General features: G+C 43.6%; 1 protein-coding gene across 2 annotated transcripts in view; it reads left to right on the plus strand.

Moving 5' to 3' along the window:
• The first annotated feature begins 6,013 nt into the window (after nucleotides 1-6,013).
• LOC138349817 (brahma-associated protein of 60 kDa-like) overlaps nucleotides 6,014-23,423 on the plus strand; it is a 172,644-nt gene continuing 155,234 nt past the window's right edge. The window contains exon 1 of one of the 2 annotated variants that reach the window (XM_069315593.1): nucleotides 6,014-6,172. In XM_069315593.1, the coding sequence (XP_069171694.1) occupies nucleotides 6,044-6,172 (129 nt within the window). In that variant the 5' untranslated portion in view covers nucleotides 6,014-6,043. The remainder of the gene's footprint in view (nucleotides 6,173-23,423) is intronic. The other variant, XM_069315594.1, reaches the window with a different exon arrangement.

The raw sequence follows: 23,423 nt of genomic DNA on the forward strand, positions 1-23,423 counted from the left end.
CTATACTTCTTCTCAAGGTCGTGTTTTTTGTTAATGGATTTCAGTATTCCCTTTGTAAGCCAAGGATTGTTAAGCCTTTTGCTTGTGACTTGTTTTGTAAGCCTAGGACAGTGGGTGTTATAAAGGCTAAGAGTTGTTTGTAGAAAAGATTGCACTGCTAGGTTGATGTCCCCTATGTTACCTAACTCGGACTCCCAGTTGACATTATCAGCAGCAGTTATAAAATTGTTTATAGCAGTTTCATTGTGCAGCCTAAAGCTTAACTCCCTTGTTTCTAGAGGTGGTTTGCTAATGTTAGTTAAGAGAAATGTGGGGTAGTGGTCTGTAGTGCTATCGGTGATTATACCTGAAGTAAGCGGAGAGGTTATGTTGGTCCAGATGTGATCTAGAGTCGTGGCAGTGCTATCAGTGATTCTAGTAGGTCTAGTGATTAAGGGTATGAGGAGGCAGGAATTCATACAGTTGAGGAAGCTAACAGCAGTAGGGTGTTCTGGCTCGCAGAGGTCAATATTAAAGTCCCCTGCGATAATTAGGTGGTTTTTGTTCAGTCTGTTATCAAGTATTAGATTTCTAAGGTTTGAGTTGAATACAGACACATCAGTGTTGGGAATTCTATAGACTGCACCCACAGACAGGACAGACTCAGCACCCTTGACTCTGAAGCTGGCGAAGATATACTCCCCATAGCAGTCTCTAGTTCTAATTTCTTTTAAGCATGTTAGTTCTTGGTGGTAGTAAAGAGCAGTGCCACCACCTCTCTGAAGTTGACGACAGTTGTGAATTGCTGAGTAGTTAGGCATGTTAAAGAGTTGAGTAGTATCCTCTTTCAACCATGTTTCAGTAAGTATAATAAAAGAGAATTTGTTGCCAATAGTTTCAATCAAGGCACTAACATCATCGAAGTGTTTACCTAGGGATCTAACGTTCAAATTGATTACAGAGATATTGTGATTATGAGTTAATACATTGTTTACATCATGTGCTGCAAAATATCTGCAATTTAGATCATGAAAGTGATTATTGTCATAGATAGTGGATAAGAGGTTAAGTTCTGGGTCTATACTTGACTGCATAAAAGAAGCTGATTGTAGAATCAGAAATAAGTAGAAAAAAGCTATAAAATAGGGAAAAATATATACACAATACTGTACAAAACAAACACAAAAGGGGCTTACAGGGGTACAATGGAGTAAGGGAGTATGGCTAGGCTAGGCAACCTAGGCAATTAATGAGATTAAAGAAAAAACATGTAAACATGGACTATACAAAACACAAGATATAGAAATACAAAACAAAAAATATAAGCAAGACTAAGCAATACAAAAAAAAAAAAAAAAAAAAAAAAAAAAAAAAAAAAAAAAAAAAAAAAAAAAAATTGAGCAAAAATGAGGTAGATTGCTTACGAGTACTCACAGGTACACTGTAAGTAACAATTTGCAATTTGAGATGCAGGCAAAGCCAGGGGTACAATGGAGTAAGGGAGCATGGCAAGGCTAGGCAACCTAGGTAATAAATGAAATCAAAGAAAAGTTGAATAATAAACATAGGCAAATTTGAGCTAATGATTAATAACTATAGATAGTTCAGTAATGACTGTATAATTAAAAAGACCTGAAGAACTACTTTAATAACTCAATTAAATAATTTCGGTAAATGACTAGGTAAGAGTAAGTTAAAAATTAAGTCAGAAAATGAACCAAGGAGACTTAGGATACCTAGCCCCACTAGTTGACAGGGGGTTAATTAAGTTAATTCATTGGAAGACTGCAGACTGCACTCATCACTAAGGACGTTGAGAAGGCCTTTGACACTGTTTGGCATGACGGTCTAAAATTCAAACTATGCAACAACTTTAATCTTCCTTTTATCACCACCAAACTTCTTTCTAACTATTTAGACAATAGGACAATGAGAATTAAGTTCCTCCGACAACACTCTGACTACTTCAACTTACATGCCGATGTTCCCCAAGGTTCTGTTCTTGCCCCAACACTCTACAGCCTATACATCAACGACATTCCTGACCCTGTTCATCACACTTCATTAACCATATGTTATGCCGATGATGTCTCTCACCTTGTCACCAGCAACACCATTGATACACTAACAAACAGAGCACAAACAGAACTTGATGTTGTCACTGAGTGGGAGTACAAATGGCGTATAAAAACCAACTCCAGCAAATCTAAAATCACTTACTTTTTCTGTAAAAGAACTATTCGCCCAATTCCTCTCAAACTATTCATACACTCAAAATCCTACCTATATCTCTGTATCTCCCTCCTCCACAGTCCTTGGACTCACATTTGATCGACAACTACTGTTTCACACACACATTACACAGAAACATGCAATAGCTCTTCAAGCCATGAAAAAACTGTACAGACTTAGGTTTGCAAAACCTGACACAAAAATGCACCTTTACAAAGCACTTATTAGACCTCTCCTAACATACGCTCCACTAGCTCTTTCTCTATCTGCACATACTAACAAAATAAAGCTTCAAAGAATACAGAATAGAGCACTAAGATGGGTACTCAACACCCGATTGCAAGAGTTTATTACCAGTCAAAGTCTCCATGAAAGTACGAACATTCCTGCCCTAAATACCTACTGGAAAACTTTATCAGACAAACAAATTGATAGACTACTCACTTATCATGAACAACACATTGCTTTTCTCCTACACACTCTCAGACGACCACGACACACTCATGACCTCTTCTCTACCATCCATGATCCTCCTCCTAACTCTGTATTTCGTTAAACTTTAGCTCTCAACACCCAGCATCCACTATCATTACATATTCAGCTCTCAACAACCAGCACAAACCATCCGTAAAAAGTTCAGCCCTGACGCTCTTGAGCCAATCACTGTGATGTTGTGAGTTTTGTGATGTCCCTGCTGTTGTCACTGAAACACCCGACTGAGTCCCTGCCTCGAATGCCGCAGCCAAACGACACGCAGCTGGGTTTAGTCCTGGCACTTTTTCTCCTACAAATCTTCTTCCTCTCCCCCCCCCCTTATCTTCTTCTGTCCCCACTTCGAAGCTCGCCCCACGGGCATCATCTCCCGTACGTATTATTCTGATTCTGACTCAGGGACCTCTTGCTCGCCTCCGCCTCGCCTGATACACTACAAAACGCCCACCCTCCTCTCGGGAAACCCTGCTTCCCCGGTTTTACTTTCCAAGGGAAGACGCTAAAGCAGTTTGCTGGGGACACGTACCATCTTGCAACGAATTTGTGTTACCTTGGGGGTGCTACGACGGAACCCCCAAAGTGATAAGCCAAGAATACCAAGAATTGGAATTACCGTAAATTCAATCTTGCAACTTTCAATTAGAGATCTCTCTTCATTGTATTTGATTTAATCATTATAACGGCTATCCATTAATTTTATTTCTGTATAATAATTTATGGTTATTCACTAATCATTATTAGTCATAATTAATTCCACTTTAATCATCTATTTATTCGTTATAATGTGCTATTATGCTTCTTCATTTAAGGATTATCAATTATTAAATCATTAATTATGGCTATTATTAATTAATAATTTCTATTTAAATAATTAATTATTATTATTATTATAAAATAAAATAAGTCCCTCACTCTGTGAGCGATTTCTTCCAACCGCAGAACATTTTTTCTTTCTCCTCACTTGCACAACTACTACTAACATCGAAGGTAATATTATTCAAACCTATTTGCTTTGTTATTTCTGTATACCGTTTTACTTTAACCTTTCTTTCAACATTTGTCACAACAGGAGGTTGAACACCGCTAACACTACTAGAAAGTGTATTCTCCTGACTATCCTCTATCATCGTTTCGTCATGCTCATCATTACTTTCTTCTACACACGTTTCACTTTCCATTTCACGTCCTGTGTTACTTTCAATTACACGTCCTGTGTCACCACCATCTTCACCCCGTCTACCCTCCATAGTCAATTTTCCAATGCCTCAATCCTCTTATCTAGTTTTTTTAGATACTCCAAAATTTGATTACCAACTTCAGAGGTGACCATATTGTCCTGAACCTTGTCCTCACAAGGTTTCAGTTTTTCCACTGCATTACTTACTTTTCCTAGGCTCGCCTTAATTATCTCCGTCCCTTTCTCCCACATACTGTTCATAGAGGCTGTCGTTGGCTTCCAGCTGTTTCCTCCATGTTCCTTTTGCACAATCTTTCCTTGCTGCGAGGATACATCTATTCTGCTTGTAGGACCCGTCCTAGTCTCTTTCAGATGAGGCTTCATGGGGCATAGAGAGGAACCAGCATTGTGGCTGCCTCGACAGTTGCAACAAAATGGGACGATTTTTTCACTTCTTTCAATCTTGACTCTGCACTCTCGCGAGTCGTGTTTTTCCCCACAATACCGACACCTGGGGTCAAACTGGCATTTCCATGCCATATGTCCCCAACGTGAACACTTCATGCATAATATGGGCTCCTCAATGTATTTTGCAACGTTCCTATAGCCTAGTCCTTGCACAAAAATTTTCTCCGGCGCCTCACCCTTTACCAAGGCAACAACCTGGTTTTGTTTGTCACCACGAACACTGTTCCTCTTTGCCCAGACAACATTATCATTGTTGAGAAGAAGACAGTCAGGATCCAAATAAGTTGGAAACTTAAAAACTATGATCTTTGTGTGCAACATACCTTCTTCTGGAGTAATCATCACAACATTCTCAAAACCAGCCGTCGTGAGGCGTTCCACGGCCTTTTCAGTCCCAACTGTTATGTAGGGCCGGTGAAGACCCCTTGAAGAGTGGTTCATATTCCTAACACTCTTTAGCCAGACGTACCGTCCACTCCAGCTATTGGTGAAAATTCAGTTGGCATGTTGTAGGGAACAACAACCTCTTCCTTCTATTAAATTGCTTCTCTTGAGTCCTGCTGAGTAGGGTCTCATTTTTTGGTCTCTGTATTTCATCGTCACTCTCACTGTCTCACAGTTTGTTAATATTTCACCGTTTCATTCTGTTCACTACTACTTCAAACGGTCTGTTATCATCTTGTGTGTCCTCCTCACTACCATTTAGGCATACCGCCTCAGCCATTTCTTCGACACTGTCAACAATCGAGACATATAAGGAGATTCACAATATCCTGTATCACCACGTGCAAAAACGAAGAGTGTGGGGGCAATACTCCACCTCCCACCAAGCAGTGGACGCCAAGAGCGCCAACACTGCGACCGCCCACGACCTTGGTCCGGTCACAACTGTAGACGATATATTATATTATATTATATTATATATCATATTATATTATATTATATGATATTATATTATATTATATTATATTATATTATATTATATTATATTATATTATATTATATTATATTATATTATATTATATTATATTATATTATATTACAGTATATTATATTATATAAGGGGTACCACCTCTGGTGCAAGTGTAGGGACCAATAGCCTCGGAGAAGAAAATAAAGAGAACTCAAGGAAAACCTTGTGGATCCTCACTGAACACTTTGATATTTTCTTCTCCTACCACCTCTATTCTTTTGGTATGTGTGTATATATATCTAACTTTATTTTAAAATTTCTTTACATAATATTCTTGTAAACAAAAAAGGAATCAGCCATGATTGCACATGAAAATGATACATTCCAATTTCAAACATTTAATTTAAATGTATACGTATATTTATATTGCTTACAACACTTAAGCGTGGTTATACTTGTACTTATCACATAACAAATAACTTTTTTGTAACATAGTAGCTATTCTATAGCCAACACCATTTGCTAATCAACACTCACTAGGTGAGTACACTGACAAACTAATGTTATGTTTTTCAAGCTTTTCAATATCTAAAATCCGACTGACGTCAAGTATTTGTGCATGAGCAAATTTAGCTTTATTGATATGAAATTTATTGAACAAATTAAAAGCCTACTCCTAGAGTAGGAGTAACCTACTCTCTAATACAAAATTTGCTTTTACTGTATTGAACATACCGGCCACAACATCACAGCTTGGTGCAGTAAACGACCTGAGCTGGGAAATGGCGTCGCGTCCTCCTTACCCGGGAACACCTCCTCCTCCGGGAGCTCCTCCTGTCACCCCTCAGAGGTACGCTGGGCCTCAGGGGGGCCAGGGAACACCAATGAGGTACCCCCAGCAGAGTTACCCAGTAAGTCACTCATGTTTACCAGTAGTTGTAGTAGACCCAAGTGGCGGCTTTGTGCTCCGGGGCTCCGTGTGCAGTTGTAAACAATAAATTTATGTGGTCCGGTCGTATTGAAAATCTTGTCACTCGCATTGATAATGCACTGGAAAAGGCACTGGGCCAACTCCCAACTAAATTCTTTACACAAGTAAACTAATTCATACCCCGAGGCTGACCCCAACACACACCTCATCCACATCTACAGACCGACATCCAACCTAACGCAGCTACGATTGCTGTATACAAATCGTTTGAACTAATGCAGGAAAAACTCCTAGAAAACTATTTAGCACGCCTTACCCAAGTCACTCCCCAGGCTGACTTGCCACAAACCACAACCACCGGCATCAAGAGTAAGAAATCCCTAGCTGTGCAAACCTCCCAACCTGGCACTTTGATTGAAAAACCACATAAACCACTCTCCCACGACACATCCTCCAATCACTCCCAGATATTCAACATACTGTACTACTGGCACGGCAAAGAAGACCGATGCAATCATGCAATCCTAGACGTAAAGCTCTGAAATACGGCAGCATAACATAACCGATCTTCAACTAACCTACCCCAACCTAACCTAACCTTACACACATTAACTCCATGTTACTTAATGTACCCTAACTTACCCAATCTAATCTACCCTAACCTACCCCCCATCAGTCAGTCACCAATCCATCCACCCAACTCACTTGCCAACCACCTCTGCCCGGGCCCACCCTGCCCTTCCTGCAGCCATATCAACCTCTTGCCCCTGTTACACTATTGCCTAAGTTTCTTTTGTTGGTATCATTCAGAGGCTATACAAATATACATGCATTATGTAGCAGAAATACAATAGTATTAAAAACTTATTACAGAAATACTGGTAATATAAAATGCCAATATCAAGTGGATCAGAGTTGGGGCAGAGTTGGCAGAGCGGTGGAAATATTTCCCATCATATCACACATCTAAATTTTAAATTCCCTTCATATGACAGGTCGAAATTAAATTTTTTCTCTATGAAATCTCCCTCCCTCTCTCACTGCCTCTCCCTCTCTAACCTCACTGCCTCGCTCCCTCCCCCCCTCACTGCCTCTCTCTCCCCTCCCCTCCCCAAGAGAACCATGTGTGAACTACCGTCCGTGTGGCAGATGGTCAGTTTCCATCTAATACAATAAATCATTTATGATACAAGTATTTTTATAAGTTTTCATTATCCTAATAATATTATCAAACAAAATCTGTAACCAAAAATATATATGATATACATCCAGAATTTAAGAAAAAATTCTGGCTAACCGGGTCGAGCCCTATAGGCTTATCGGTACAGCCCATCCCTCCCCAACCACCGAGACCCCTCCCCAATCACCAGGACCCCTCCCCAACACCCCTAGACCCCTAATAAACTCTGCTTGAGGTCACACATACCAACTTCATAATTCATAAGTAAAAATATATGTTTAACTAATAAACAGGAAACAATAAAGCATGATAATGATTAATAATGTATAGTAATACTGTACACTTAACACAAAAATCAACATAAAATTGAATAAATATTGTACAGCTCATATAATTTTTTTTTAATATGGGCAGGAGTGTTTGGTAGCCTGGTTTCATAGTTCTACATCCCTCACTGTCTTCCTGCCTCCCTCTCTCCTTCCCTCACTACCTCCCTCTCTCACTACCTCTCACTATCTCCCTCTCTTACTACCTCACACTACCTTCCTCCCTCATCCCAACTGATTGCCTGCTAGCCAACCCCACCCTTCCTCCCTCCTTTGCCTGGCAGCCAGCCTGCCCACCCTGCCTCCCTCCCTCCTTCCCTGTCTCCCTCCCACCTTCCCTGCCTCCCTCCCTCCTTCACCAGTTTGCCAAGAAATTATGATAGTTTCACAATTGAAATTATCTAAATAATTGTGATGGGCTGTAAGAGTTAGGAGAAGTGGTGTACAACAAGTATACAACGACTTGTATGATGGAATATACAGTATTTAAATTAACTGTAAATCTTCAAATATAACTGTTTATAACTGTAAATCTACCATAGGCAAACATTGAATATTTGCAGTATAGGTACTTTAAGTGATGTGTCAACATAGATACTATGAGACCTGAGGACAGGTTTGGGCAGTGTACTTGGTCCCCTCTTTTCTCATTTATATTAGTGACCTTCCTAATGCTTCTGGACCACTCAAGCCAATGACTCAACTATTTTCTGATGACACAATCTGCATTTTCCTAAGTCCTAACCCTCTTATTTTGAATGACAGTGAATACTGAACTAGAAAAGTCCATGTTTAGCTAACTGCTAACAAACTTGCACTAAACATTGATAAAACCTTCTATGGTATATATTGTTTGGTAAGAAATCCACAGATCAAATTAACCCCCAAGCTGCTAAGGGCTGTTTGGCCTTTGTCACCCACAGGTGCATTAAAAAAAACAACTTTTTTTAGATATACAGTATCCATTCAATTTAACGGCCTATATGGGGCTGTACCTTGGTCGCTAATCGAATCGTTAGTAATTAACGAAGTTAATTAAGTTAGTATTAATCGAAGCGTTAGTAACAAGACACCTGGTGTGGTTCTTCAGCTATATCTTGCTCTGGTTAGGCCCCATTTAGATTATGCAGTTCAGTTTTGGTCGCCGTACTATAGAATGGGTATAAATTCACTTGAACGTGTCCAGCGTAGGATGACCAAGTTAATTCCCCAAATTAGAAATCTTTCATATGAAGAAAGATTAACTAAACTTAAGTTGCATTCACTGGAAAGGCGAAGAGTTAGGGGTGACATGATTGAGGTTTACAAGTGGATGAATGGATATAACAAAGGGGATATTAATAGGGTATTAAAATTATCAACTCAAGACAGAACACGAAACAATGGGTATAAATTGGATAAGTTTAGATTTAGGAAAGACTTGGGTAAACACTAGTTCAGTAACAGGGTTGTTGATTTGTGGAACCAATTGCCGCGTAACGTGGTGGAGATGGGCCCCTCGATTGTTTCAAGCGCGGGTTGGACATGTATATGAGTGGGATTGGGTGGCTATAGATAGGAGCTGCCTCGTATGGGCCAATAGGCCTTCTGCAGTTACCTTTGTTCTTATGTTCTTACCTTGGTCGCTATTTCCGGAGCTCCGTTATTTCTGAAGTTAAGTCGGGTCAGGTAATTTTTCAAGTAACATTCAGGTAGGATATATTTTATACTGTATCTTCTTGAGATTCTTGAGGTTATCTTGAGATGATTTCGGGGCTTTAGTGTCCCCGCGGCCCGGTCCTCGACCAGGCCTCCACCCCCAGGAAGCAGCCCGTGACAGCTGACTAACACCCAGGTACCTATTTACTGCTAGGTAACAGGGGCATTCAGGGTGAAAGAAACTTTGCCCATTTGTTTCTGCCTCGTGCGGGAATCGAACCCGCGCCACAGAATTACGAGTCCTGCGCGCTATCCACCAGGCTACGAGGCCCCTGTATAACTAAAATTAAATAAAGTTCATTGTGTAATTGCGTTCCAATTTAGTGCCATTCTGACGATTAAGCCAGCTGGTGCCTGCTGCATGGATGATGTTTGAACACGGTCTGATCAAGTCCAGATGGGTGGGAAAAAATTGGTTCATTCCTTTGTATTGCAAAATATTTCATGTATCAATCAGTGATTGTTAATATTTTCTCAATAAAATTTTAGATATGTGTATTGTTTTACCCTGAACAGTGCAGGTAATGTATTTTTAAAGTTACGACACAGGCTGTGGCGGCCAGGCCATAACAATGGTGATCGAGCCTTGTCACTGAGAGCTAGCCAAGACAAAATATTCTGAGCTCACGTTTTCTCTGTTAATGATAGAATATACATTTACAGAGATTAATATGTAGCTTTCGTTGAAAAAAAAAAATATGTTGAAATACTATAATAAAATTGGTAAATTGACTTACTTTTAATGAAGCTGAAGATTACGAAGCTGTGAAGATTATGTCATCCTCTGCAGCGCTTGTTTTATATTGTTCAGTACTATATACAGGGTACATACAGTATGTACACTTATTTTCAGGCATTCACTTCACACAACAGCTAGCCTTACTACTAATTCACATGAGTTCTAATTCTAATTCACAATTGAAAATTATTTCTACTGTATATTTATACTGTACAGTATCTTTTTGTCAAGGCTTAAATAATAATTAACACTTACCATACTTTACTCTATCAACACTTTTTACACTAATTTATATGCCTTTCAATCATATTTTATATTGTTAGTGGAGGCTACACGACTTTTGATGGGAATTCAGCATCAGCGGGTGCAACATATCTTGCAGAGCATTCGTTGCTGGCGGATGCTGCATGACTTGTTGATGGGAATTCAGCATCGTTGGGTGCAGCATAGCTTGCAGAGCATTCGTTGCCGGTGGAGGCTGCTCAACTTGTTGATGGGAATTCAGCATCGGCGGGTGCAGCATAGCTTGCAGAGCATTCGTTGCCGGTGGAGGCTGCATGACTTGTTGATGGGAATTCAGCATCGGCAGGTGCAGCATAGCTTGCAGAGCATTCGTTGCCGGTGGAGGCTGCATGACTTGTCGATGGGAATTCAGCATCAGCGGGTGCAGCATAGCTTGCAGTGTTGGGAAGAAAGCTTACTCTCTATTAATTGATTGATATTTAATTAATAGATTAATTTAAATTAATCGAAGGACCACCCTATTTTGACTGAAAAGGGAAACAGATAAAGTTAAATGATAAGGACTGAAATACCAGTGCCTATGGATAAGAAACTATTAAAGATTATTCTTTAAGCTTCTATGGACTGAATAATATTAATGTTCGGGAATAAACTTTCCGTCCTTCACAAAATTGGGGGTTAATACCAGAAGTAATCTACTCCCAGTACGCTTCATCAAGGCTGGTTCTTCCTCAAATAAAATTTAGTAATTCTACTAAATACTATTAAGAAACATTAGATAAATTGATTAATGGTAAAAAGATTATATGTTGATAAACTAAGCAATTATTCTCATTTGACTTTTATGAGGCTAACATATTCTGTTAAGTATCTCAAATCAAATAATCTAAATCTCTTTGACTGATCTAGAATTTGCTCAATTAAAGAAACAATAGAAAGGATTTCAGCTGCTTAGCTGTAATAGTGAACGGAGAGGTAGAGGTGCAATGGCGTCGTCTGCTACTTGCGGCAACACGTGAGTTCAAGCATGGCGTGGGAACATGATGGCCACGACCGCTTACAACACAAGCTGAAATTACAACTAAATATACTAATTGATTACACCTACTATATAGGTGAGTGTACCCCCGTGAGTGTACACGTCCCGGGGGTTCAGCTCTTAGAAAGTTGTTTGGTAGCTTTGGGTGCCGGTTAGCAGTACCCTGCCTGGGATTCCCTGAGCGCGAGTCCTCTGACAGTAAACGCTCGGGACCCTGGGAAACCCCTGGGGACACATGGGTCCGATGGACGTGACCCCAGAGTCCCCCCTCGCTTCCAGCGAGTTTGAGGGTTGCTCTCACCCTTTGTCTCTGGGTGACTCTTTGTTTTGCCTCCGTCTGCTGCCTGTGGGGTCGGTGACACCTTCGACCCGGAGTCCTGCGAGTTTGGTTGCTCGTTGTGGCTCGGTTACCCAGTTGTGCTGACTAAGCGGGTGCGGGCAGCAGGGGCGTTGCACTTAGAGACTTGGTTATCTTCTTGAGGTTATCTTGAGATGATTTCGGGGCTTTTTTTTTTTTTTTTTAGTGTCCCTGCGGCCCGGTCCTCGACCAGGCCTCCACCCCCAGGAAGCAGCCCGTGACAGCTGACTAACACCCAGCTACCTATTTTACTGCTAGGTAACAGGGGCATAGGGTGAAAGAAACTCTGCCCATTGTTTCTCGCCAGCGTCTGGGATCGAACCCAGGACCACAGGATCACAAGTCCAGCGTGCTGTCCGCTCGGCCGACCGGCTCCCTAAACTGTTGCCACCACCTTGCCTTGGTGGTGGCAATGCTCTCGTCGTTTACTTCCCGGGAGCCCCGGGGCTGCCCCGTTTTGGTTCGTGTTGGGACTTGGGGGTGTTGGTTGCTTCGGTTCCTTCCACGCCCCCTTGTCTTTTCCCTGGATCCCCCTTCCTGTCTACATCCGGTTCCTTACCGTCTGTAGGTTCGGGGCGGGGTTTGATGGTGTCGAGACTCGGGCAGTCTCGGGGAATTCTCCTTCCGGGGTGGTGACGGGGGCATTTGAGCCTGTTCCTCCAGCCGTGTTGTAAGAGTCTGCCAGTGGGCTCCCTTCCTTAGTGTTTTCACAGCTGCCCCGGTTTTCTGGTACGGCCGTGGCTTTGGGGGGACGGCTCGGCCCCGGGGCCTGTCGTGTTGGTTCCCGGGAGGGGCTGCCTTGGGGGCCTTGGCCCCGTAGGACCCCGTGGGTTTTTTTTTATCCCCCTCTAGGCGAGGCTTGTGGTTACGCAGAGTGGGGTCTTTCCTCCCCACTCGCCGTACGTGCTGTTGGGCGTCGGCCCCTCCCCGGGCTTGGTTCCTTGGCCTTTGGGTCGGTTGGTTCCGTCCTGTGGCAGGTTGTTTCCTCCTACCCTTTTTGGGACGGTGTTTTCGTCATGTTTCCCCGTTCTTAGGGTTCTACGTGACTTCTGGTCCCGGGTGCGCCTGCGCTTTTGTGTGCCTTCGGGACTAGTGTTGGCTTCTGTGTTCTCGAGGGTTCGGGAAGGTTTTCGCTACTTCCTGCGTTATTGGAACGTCTGTCGGTTTCTGGTCCTTGTTGCCGGTTTGGGCTACTTTTGGCCCGGTTGGGCTACTTGTGGCCCGGTTGGGCTACTTGTGGCCCGGTTGGGCGACTTGTGGGCCGGTTGGGCTACTTGTGGGCCGGTTGGGCTACTTGTGGGCCGGTTGGGCTACTTGTGGGCCGGTTGGGCTACTTGTGGGCCGGTTGGGCTACTTGTGGGCCGGTTGGACTACTTGTGGGCCGGTTGGGCTACTTGTGGCCCTGTTGGGCTACTTGTGGCCTTGTTGGGCTGCTTGTGGCCCGGTTGGGTACCTTTTTGGGCTCTGTCTTCGCTACGTTGGCCGGTTTTATTGTTCCTGCTTCCATTTTGGCTACTTTTCTAGTGCAGTAGTCCTGGTTGGTGCCTTCCCACAGAGAGGGTTGTGCGGTTCGGCCAGCGTGTCATGCGCCGTGGAGTTTGTTTTGGTCTGGGCGGTGTGTTTCAGTGCTGGTGTTTGGCGCCTTTTTTGCTCAAGTGCTTTGCCTCTCGCTCTTCTCCCTTGCTGCGGTGTGTGCCCCTTTGCTCCGGGGGTGTCCTGGTTTCCAGTTGTGGGGAGGCTGCCGAGGTTTTCCCTGTGTCATGGGTGTGGGCCGCCTCCTTCGCCTCTACCCTGCTCTCCTGCGGGTCCGGCAGGGTCCGGCTCTGGTGTCTTCACCTGGCGGTGCTCCCAGGTTCTTCTGGGCACGGTTGAGTCGTGTCACGTTCGTGCCACCGTTTGCCAGGTGAGTTTCTGCGGTCTGGCGTCTTTTGGCAGGGCGCTGGGTGCGTTATTGTTTATATACCTGTGTTTATTTAGGTATATTTTTGTACGACTGAGACCGTTCGCACACCAGTGTCTGTCCCTTTTTTGCAACCCTTCCTGTCCCACTCATGTGCATGTCCTACCCATGCTAGGGTCATTCAGGGGACCCACCTTTTTTAGTGTTATGAGGTGTGGGGGTTGTGGTGTTGGTTCTGTACTCACCTGGTAAGGCGCCTGGCTGTGCTTGCAAGATTTTGAGCTCTGGCTCTTGGGTCCCGCCTATCTGGTAGAACTTGCGGGATAGTACCAGTGGAGTGCAGTGGTGCTATAGGCACAATCTGGGAACACTGTATAACCATCAGAGGTCTGCGGTTGTTACACGACCTACTTGCGAGCATACGCCTTATTGCTGGTACGTCTGTGGACTTCCGGGGCACACTAACTTGTTTTCGAATAGAAGTTCCGGCCCATCCTGGTTGTGCGGGGTATGTGGGTCTGCGGGCCGCTCCAAGCGGCTGCCTGGTGGGCCACCCTCAGGCCAGTCTAACCTGGCCTCGGGCCGGGCTTGGGGTGTAAATGAGCTCCCAGTACCCCGTCCAGCAGGTATTGAGCGGGGTTTCTCCACCGTTGGTCGCCTGGTGTGCGGGTTTCTGGGCCTGTTGGGTTCTGTCGTGTCTCCGTTGGCCCTGTCTGGGGTCTGCCTGTTCCGTTCTCTGCCTTTGCAGAAGCGAGTTGCTATTTACATGTTGCATGTTGCGGTGGTGCCTGTTGCTGCTACTGCACGTGTGCATTGGTACCGTGTTTCACGGTGGCGTGTCCTTGTTCCTGTGTCCAGTTGTGGTGTGGCACTTTGCTGCTGTTTTGTGCCTAAGGTTTGCATATGGGGGTTTGCTTGTAGTTTTTCGTGGTCTTCGGGTTCCTGGTTTGGTCCTCTCATATGCGTGGGGTTTTTCTGTCCCTGCCTGATTGTCCACCCCTGGTTGTTTTCCTTTTTTTTTTTGTGCTTCTGCTCTTTCGTCCTGCCTCTCCCAAGTCGTTTTCCTGGCATCTCCTTTGGTCGGTTTTGCCTGCACTTGCTGCTATGTTGGGGGGCGTGGTCGGTATCCACCGCTTCATTTCCTTGTGCTTTCCCTTGTTTCCTCCTCTGCCGCAGGGGTGTTCTGCGTGTGTTCCTTGGCTTCTTGGGCGTTTTTTCAGCCTGTGTCCTGTGGTGTGCTTCTTTGTCTCGGTCTGTTGCAGTTGCTCGTACCCCTTGGTTTGGGTACTGTTTCTGGCAGCAACCCTTCCGCCTTCTTTGGTTTCCTAGCTTGCCCTACCGGTTGGTTTTTCGGGGTCTTGCGATGTCTCGCGTCGGACCCGTCGTTTCTGTATTCCTGGCGTGCTTGCTTGCTTTGCGGAGTTTTTCTGTTCGGCAGACGTTCCATCACCTTGTGCCGCCTGAGTTTCGGTGGTCGTGCCCGAGATCTTCCTGCGGCTCCGCCTTTTCCTTGGCTCGGAGGGGCCTTGTTGGGGCTGCTTACGTTCTGCCTCGTGGTCTCGCCTCCAGTTGGTGGTTGGGTGACTTCGTGGTAGGTGTCCCACCTGCGTACTTCTCTTGGCGGCAGTATGGGGTATTTTGGCGGTCCTTCCTTTTCCTGTCCCTTCTTCGGTGGTTACTCTTGTTAGCGTCGGCTTGGTTTTCTGGTGGGGGTTGGGGGCCGTCGTCTTGCCACATACTGTCGCCTCTTTTCGTGCGGCGCTGGCGGAGCCGCTTTGGCTTGCTTTCGGTCTTGGTGTTGCTTCTGCATCGTTAGTAAGCTGTCTTGTGCGTCGTTTCACCTCCGGCCTGTTCGTGCGCCGCTTGCACCATCCTGGTCTCTGGTCAGCGTGCTCTATCTTCTCCTCGGTTGGTAGTGCCCCTCCAGTTCCGGTTTGTTTTTCGTCGGCTCTTTTTGCTTTTGGCATTTGCCTCTGGGGGTCGGGTCGCCGAGTTTTCTTGCTCCTTCAGTTTTAGCGTTTTGGTTGTTCGGTGGCAGCAGTCTCCATCTTTTCTGGTGCGGGGTGGGGCTGCTGCGTTCTGGAGGGGTCCATGGTTTGTTGGTGCTTCGTTGGTCGGGCCGGGGGTGTGTCGTGTTTTTGTTCAGTGGCGGCCCTCCGCTGTTGTTTGCGTGCCACAACGTCTGTGTCCGGAGCGCGTTTTGCGTTTATCCGGTTCTGTTCTTCCCGGTTTGCAGGTGATGGTGTCCCGGGTTGTCAGCTGCCTGTGTTCTTCCCTCATGCCTGTGGCGTTTGTGGCTTGACTGCTCTCGCTACCGCCTGGGCAATGTGTCCTAGCAGTCTTTCGGGCATGGATCTTTGGTGTTCGTACGGGGGCCTTGCTGCTCGTTGTTCTCGTGTTGTTCCCGAGACTTTTCGGGGCTGTGGCGCCTTGGGTTGGCGTTTGCTGCCGGGTGTCTCGCTTCCGTGGGGGGTGCGTGGTGTCCGCTTCCCGGTTCCGTCCTTTTGACCTTCCTCTGTGGGTAGTTAGCTCCGGGGAGCCGACGGGGCTCTCCCAGAAAACCAGCGTTGAATGTAATGGAACGCCATTTTCTGGGTGAGACCCGGAGGCTCCCCGGCAACCCTCCCTCCCTCCCTCCCTCCCTCCGGTCGGCGTTTTTTCGCGTGTTTTGACATCCAGCCCTCAGAACTGATGGGTGGATAGCCGGCGTGGGAGGTGTGGGGCTTCCCCTTCCCCCTCCCAGGGAGGGGGGAGCTGCGCAGACAGTGGCACGGTGATGTGTGACGTCATACAAGTTTGCTTGTTTTCTGTTGGGGAGTTCTGTCCACTAGTTCGGCTTTAGATAGCAATTTTTACCAGAATAGGGGTTTGTTTTGGAATGCTTAACTTTCTGGATGCTTGACCCGGTCGATGGCAGACATAGAATGCTTCCAACCACACGGGGGTTTCTATAGGCCATTGCTCCCCTTGCCTCTCTGAGGGGGCCAGGTTCTGGTCGTGGTCCCCGGTAGGCCTTAGAACTCCATACACATGACTGATGCCAAAGTCTGACATTAGCATATCAGCCTGGTAAAGCTCCGGGGAGCCTCCGGGTCTCACCCAGAAAATGGCGTTTCATTACATTCAATGCTGGTTTTTTATCATAATCAAGGGTCTTCTGTAATACTATCATCGCTAAATTATAGCATATACATACAGTGGTACCTCGGAATACGAGTGTCCCTGTATGCGAGTTTTTCGGAATACGAGCAGGATTTCCTCGGAAAATGTGTCTCGGAAGGCGAGGGTTACCTCGGAACACTAGTTTGTTGATACGTGTACAGGCCGACTAGCGCATGGTGGCATGGCGATCGCGCCTCAGTTTACCAGTGCCTCGCGCCCAGTGACTATCCCACCTGAATTCTTCACAAGGATTTACAGTTTTTTGTCGGTTTTTTGGCCATTTGAGCATAAAAGTTATCATTATATATCTCGCCATGGGTCTCAAGAAAGCCATTGGTAAGGTTCAACCTAAGAAAATAGCTGTGAGTAGAGGCAGTAGAGGATGTCCCTTCTTGATTAAGAAAATGTGTGAAGTATGGGAAGAACTGCAAAGTTTTGTTGAAAAAATTTGCCCAGATAAAGCTGTAGCAGGCCGTTGCATTGACCTTTTAAATGACAATGTGATGTCTTACTACAGACAAGTGTTAAAATGTAGGGAAAACAAGTGTCTTTAGACAGATTCTTAGTAAAACAAGCAAGTCCTAGTGGTATGCAGGCAAAATGTGCCAGAGAGTGCACACCAGTGAAGTCCTCACTGCCTGATGTTATAATGAAAGGAGACTCCCCTTCCAAACAGTAACACCTCTCCTCCTCCCTCCTCACATCTTCCATACACCAACAGCAGTCCTCAGCAAGGGTAAGTAATAACTTGAACATAGTTTTGTACGTTTATTTAGATGAATTAGGTATAAAAATTTAGTTTGATGTGGGGTTTTTGGGGTAGTCAGGAACAGATTAATTCATTTCCCATTATTTCTTATGGGGAAATTAGCTTCAGAATACGAGTTTTCGGAATACGAGCTGTCTCCAGGAACGGATTAAACTCTTAAACCGAGGTACCCCTGTATGTATATTTTGACATTTTTAGGCGATGCTGTGGTCACAAGCTGAACAGCAGTGCTGTGACCGCATGCTGCATGTTCCAGTCTTGGTGACTCACTCAGTACCGAGGCCCTCACACCCGGGAATGTTGCCCACGATTTAAAACAAAAATGGCGTCTGTTTACAAGCGCCCCGATGAAGGTGAGGTGAACCCCCGTGTATCTGCGAGCTGTTTAAATCTTGCGTAGTACTCTAACACGTCATATGACGTGATACGCACTTTTGGGTAAGTTACTCAACACGTCATGACGTGTTGCGCAGTTTAACCCTTGGGCCGCTAAGGGCCATTTTACCTTCAACACCCACAGGTACAAAACAAAAAAAATACCAAGAAATTCTTTCGTCTTATAAAAGTGTTCATTTGTGTTCCCTGATAACAGGAAAAATAAAAAAAATCGTAGGTGACATATTTTAGCCACAATAGGGCGGGAAAGTCTGATAAAAAAGAAGCGTTGACAGAGCAGTCGCCAGACGAGGTCTGCTCCGCCCGAGCTGTCAGGCGGGGGCTGCCACAAAGATATTATTACTAATTATTTCAATGTGTCTAATTTATTTTATTTTTTTTTTTTTTTGCAGTAATATTATTCAATAGTGTGTATTGTGATATATTTATATAATAAAATGGGTGAACCATCGCTGTACTCTAAATTATGGTGTGCATATTAGTGATTTAATTATGTTCATAGAACAATAAACAAATAGTTTGCTGTTATTACACTATATACATAGGTTATATATATAAGTATCTGCATGTTTTGTTCTCCATAACGAACCACTAAGTTGGTATTGAGTCAAAATGCAACGAAGAGTGGCCACCACTCACCAGCCAGCCAGCCACTTGCCAACATACTCTTCCCACCATATTGTTTTTGCTTTTATTCTCTATACACAGACGTTATTTATAAGTATCTACATGTTTTGTTCACCATAACTGTACATCTATGCTTGTATGGTGAGTTCAGGCAATAAGAGAGGTAGCTACACACACAGCTGGTGGCTGCTGCCATCACTAGTTCAAAGCCAGAGGCGCTAATATTTCTCCTCCAACAATACTGTTTGTGGTGTTATTACACTATACAGGGGTACCTCGGTTTAAGAGTTTAATCTGTTCCTGGAGACAGCTTGTAACCCGAAAACTTGTAAACCGAAGCTAATTTTCCATAAGAAATAATGGGAAATGAATTAATCCGTTCATGACTACCCAAAAACTTCGCTTCAAACTAAATTTTATACCTAATTCATCCAAATCTACACTACAAAAGTATGTACAAGTTATTACTTATCCTTGCTGATTTATTTATTTATTTATTTATGCATATACAAGAATGTACATTGGGAATGTGAGGATACATAATATGGTAATTACAGTCTTGTAAAGCCACTAGTACGCGCAGCGTTTCGGGCAGGTCCTTAATCTAAGACAATTTTAAGGAGTAAATACTTGCAAAATTTATAGACAAAAAAATGATAACAGTTACATGGAATGAAAAAAAGAAGATGAGAAAATTGTAGGTACAGTATATTAAAGCACATAGGTAGCTAAGATTGATTGCAATGACAGCTTGAATGGTAGTTGACAAAAATTGGTAGGCACAATACAGCAGAAACAATATAAGATTGATTGCAATGACAGCTTGAATGGTAGTTGACAAAAATTGGTAGTCACAATACAGCATATGGCTAGCACATAAAAGAAGACAGCAATGAGCACAATGATAAGGTCGTTTGATTACTACATAAAAATTAGGAGATTGGGTAACACTAGGTACAGAGCAAATTTAAAGCTCAGTGTAGGAAACTAATTAGATGAAATTAGGTACTTTTTGGTTTTACTTTTAAATAAGGCAAAAGTTTTACAGTTTTTCAATTCACTAGGGAGTGAGTTCCATAGACTAGGTCCCTTAATTTGCATAGTGTTTACACAGATTAAGTTTGACCCTGGGGATATCAAAGAGATATTTATTTCTGGTGTGGTGATAATGGGTCCTATTACATCTGTCCAGGGAGAGTTTCAGAGCATGGTTTGCATTTAAGAACAGGGTTTTGTAAATGTAGTTGACACAAGAGAATGTGTGGAGGGAGTTAATAATTAGCAAGTTTAGGGATTTAAATAAGGGAGCTGAGTGTTGTCTGAAAGCAGAGTTAGTTATTATTCTGATAGCAGATTTTTGCTGTGTGATGATGGGCTTAAGGTGGTTTGCAGTGGTAGACCCCCATGCACAGATACCATAATTAAGATAGGGGTAGATTAGTGCATAATATAGTGAGAGGAGAGCAGAGTTAGGAACATAATATCTGATTTTGGAGAGTATACCAGCTGTCTTAGAGACTTTCTTAGTTATGTGTTGAATGTGGGTGCTGAAGTTGAGTCCCTTGTCTAGGAATAGGCCAAGAAATTTGCCATCATTTTTATTACTGATATTAATGTTGTCTATCTGTAGCTGAATTGCATTTGATGATTTGCTTCCAAATAAGACTCATGTTGGCATATGGAAGATGGTGAGGAGGGGGGAGGATGAGAGGTGTTACTGTTTGGAAGGGGAGTCCCCTTCCATTATCACATCAGGTAGTGAGGACTTCTCTGGTGTGTGCACACTGGCACGTTTTGCCTGCATACCACTAGGACCTGCTTGTGGCTTACTGCTTGCTTGTCTTACTAAGAATCTGTTTAAAGACACTTGTTTTTCCCTACATTTTAACACTTGTCTGTAGTAAGACATCACATTGCCATTTAAAAGGTCAATGCAATGGCCTGCTACAGCTTTTTATTTGGGTGAGTTTTTTCAACAAAACTTTACATTTCTTCCTATAGTTCACACATTTTCTTAACCCTTAAACTGCGCATGGCGTATATATACGCCCTGAGTAACATGTCCCATGGTGCGCATGGCGTATATATACGCCATAGGGTGCCAGGCCTGATTCAAATGGCCCGCGGGTACACGGGGTTCACAGTAGCTTCCTCAGGGCTCTTGTAAACAGATGCCATTTAAAAAAAAAATCGTGGGCAATATTCTCAGGTGTTAGAGCCACAGTACTGTTGGAGCAACCAAGGCCGGCGCACGCAGCATGAGCGAACAGCATTGATGTTCAGCTTGTGACCACAGCATCGCCGAAAAATGTCAAAATAAATATGTAATTGTTATTATTTAGCGATAACAATATTACAGATGACCAATGACTGTGATATAAATAACCAGGGTTGTGGTAATAGCAGGATTGTTGTAATAATTAGCGCTGTGGGAGGAGTGATGCTGAGAGACGGAGGGAGACAGCATCGTTTACTGACTGTGTGGCCACCTGTTATTGTTTGCATTCACCATACCAGGTCAGTGGTTCTCTATGGTGAACACAAATGTAGATACAGTGGTACCTCCCATAACGAATTTAATCCGTTCCATGTTCGTCATGTGAAACGGACGTCATACAAAACGAGTGTCCCCCATGTAACCAGTGTGATGCACTGTGTTTATTGTGAAATTTCCCTAGTGTGCATGACATCAAATGTTCCCCAAAATATAATTTTTCTTTGTAAAATGATAAATTACCGTCCCTGAACATGTCTATGTAAAAATAATTACCAAATTCCACTTACTTTGGCTGTGAGGGCGTGGACAAGGTGCGCTGTGACGTCATCAGGGGCTGGTCGCCCGTGTGTGAAGCTCCCAGACACGGTCGCGCAGGCCATTCAAGCACCGCGTGTTGCCACAAATATATTTTCAAATATTTTTCCTATGCATTTCCAATGCGGTTTTATTTGTTTCTTTTATCGTATATGATGCATATTTGTGACCTTTACAATATGTATACAGTAGAATGTTCATAATTTTCCATGAAACTGTGATACATGTGTCAGTAATGTGTCCACAATAAATGTTTATTGTCACAATATTACGTGGTAAAAATGCACTAATATTACAATATGTACAGTTTCACATACTATTTACACAGTAACACACTGTATTACACACTCAGTACTTTGGAGGTGCGTAATAGTCAACGAAGTAGTCCATGGTACACAGCGCGACTTTGCTCTCCTTGCACCAGTTACAGATAGATTTTTGTTTCCTGTTTCATCGTTATGTGTGCTTGCAAATAATGCACTCGCGTGCACCCTTGGCTTTAGTACTTGTAGGTGGTATGTAGCCAAGCTTGTAAAGCATAAAGTAGTATTGAAACGATTATAGGAAAAGCTCAATTTGTAAGGTAGTCTTGAAAAGATCGCTTTGTAAGGTCCCACACAGGAAGAGATTCAGCTAGCCTCAAAGAGTGTCCATCAGTCAGGAAGAGATTCAGCTAGCCTCAAAGAGTGTCCATCAGTCAGGAAAAGATTCAGGTATTCTTAAAAATATCAATGAACACCACCACCATGGAAGCCGCTAACACTGTTCATCTATGCTACTTGTATCAGATGCATCATCACTGAACGCAGAAAACGATTCATCTATGTATCATCTATATACATTAGAGATGGCAAGGGTGGGGCTCAGAGCTACACCTGGATACGCTCGCTGTATCATCCTCATAGGTGCTGTATCACAGGCATCCGACCGTTGTGTTAAGCCCTTATTGCGCCTAGCTTCACCAATGTTATGACCCTTATGTTCTTCAAACAATAGGGTCTGAATTGCACTGACTGAGTAGTCTTTCAACACCATGTGGGACAGGTGTTTGAGAGCCAGAGGCATGTGTGCTACAAATGGTTGCTCACGCACTACTAACCCAGCCAGCAGCCCTTGTCTTTCATATTCGTTATAGCAAAAGGTTCGTTCAGTGTTTGTTGGGTAGGCTGCTCCATTATGACAATCTTTCTTTGTTTCAAATGTGTTCCATTTGTTTTGTATTTATTACTTACGTCTCAATAATGGAGCAGCCTACCCGACAAACACTGAACGAACCTTTATGACATTTGTCCATTTTTCAAATTGTTTCAACAGTTCTTTTATTTTTCGTTTTTTTTTTTTTTTAAGAAACATGGAGCAGTCGACCTGTAGACCACCGAACGAACATTTTTGACATTTGTACTGGTTTTCAAAATTCTTCATATTTTTTATTATTTACGTTTTTTGTATGTAAGAAACATGGAGCAGCCTACCTGCCGACCACCGAACGAACCTTTTGCTATAAGACAAATGAAAAATAAATATTGAACACATTTGAAGAAAGGAAAATGTCATAATGGTTTATTCAGTGTATGTAAGGTAGGCTTCTCCATTATTGAGACGTAAATGACAAATAAAAAACAAATGAAACACATTTGAAACAAAGAAAGATTGTTATAATGGAGCAGCCTACCTGCCGAACACCGAACGAACTTTTTTGACATTTGTTGTATATCAGATATTTCATTTCTTGTTTCCTACAAAAACGTCAATGCTTTGCAACATCTCAGCAGTCACCCTTTTATATCCCAGCATCATTAGCATCTTTAAACAAGAACAACATAATTTATGTGCATCGTCGGAGGCGTCTAAGAATGTGCAAGCAGCAGCGCGACCCCACCATGTGGTGTTGACGTTACTCAAACCAGCGTTCGTCATACGGGACGATTTGACGCCGATCGGGCCGTTCGTTACCCAAAATATTCGTCTTTTGGGGCAATCGT

The sequence above is a fragment of the Procambarus clarkii genome, chromosome 81, assembly GCF_040958095.1.
Source record: "Procambarus clarkii isolate CNS0578487 chromosome 81, FALCON_Pclarkii_2.0, whole genome shotgun sequence".
NCBI classification, from domain to species: domain Eukaryota; kingdom Metazoa; phylum Arthropoda; class Malacostraca; order Decapoda; family Cambaridae; genus Procambarus; species Procambarus clarkii.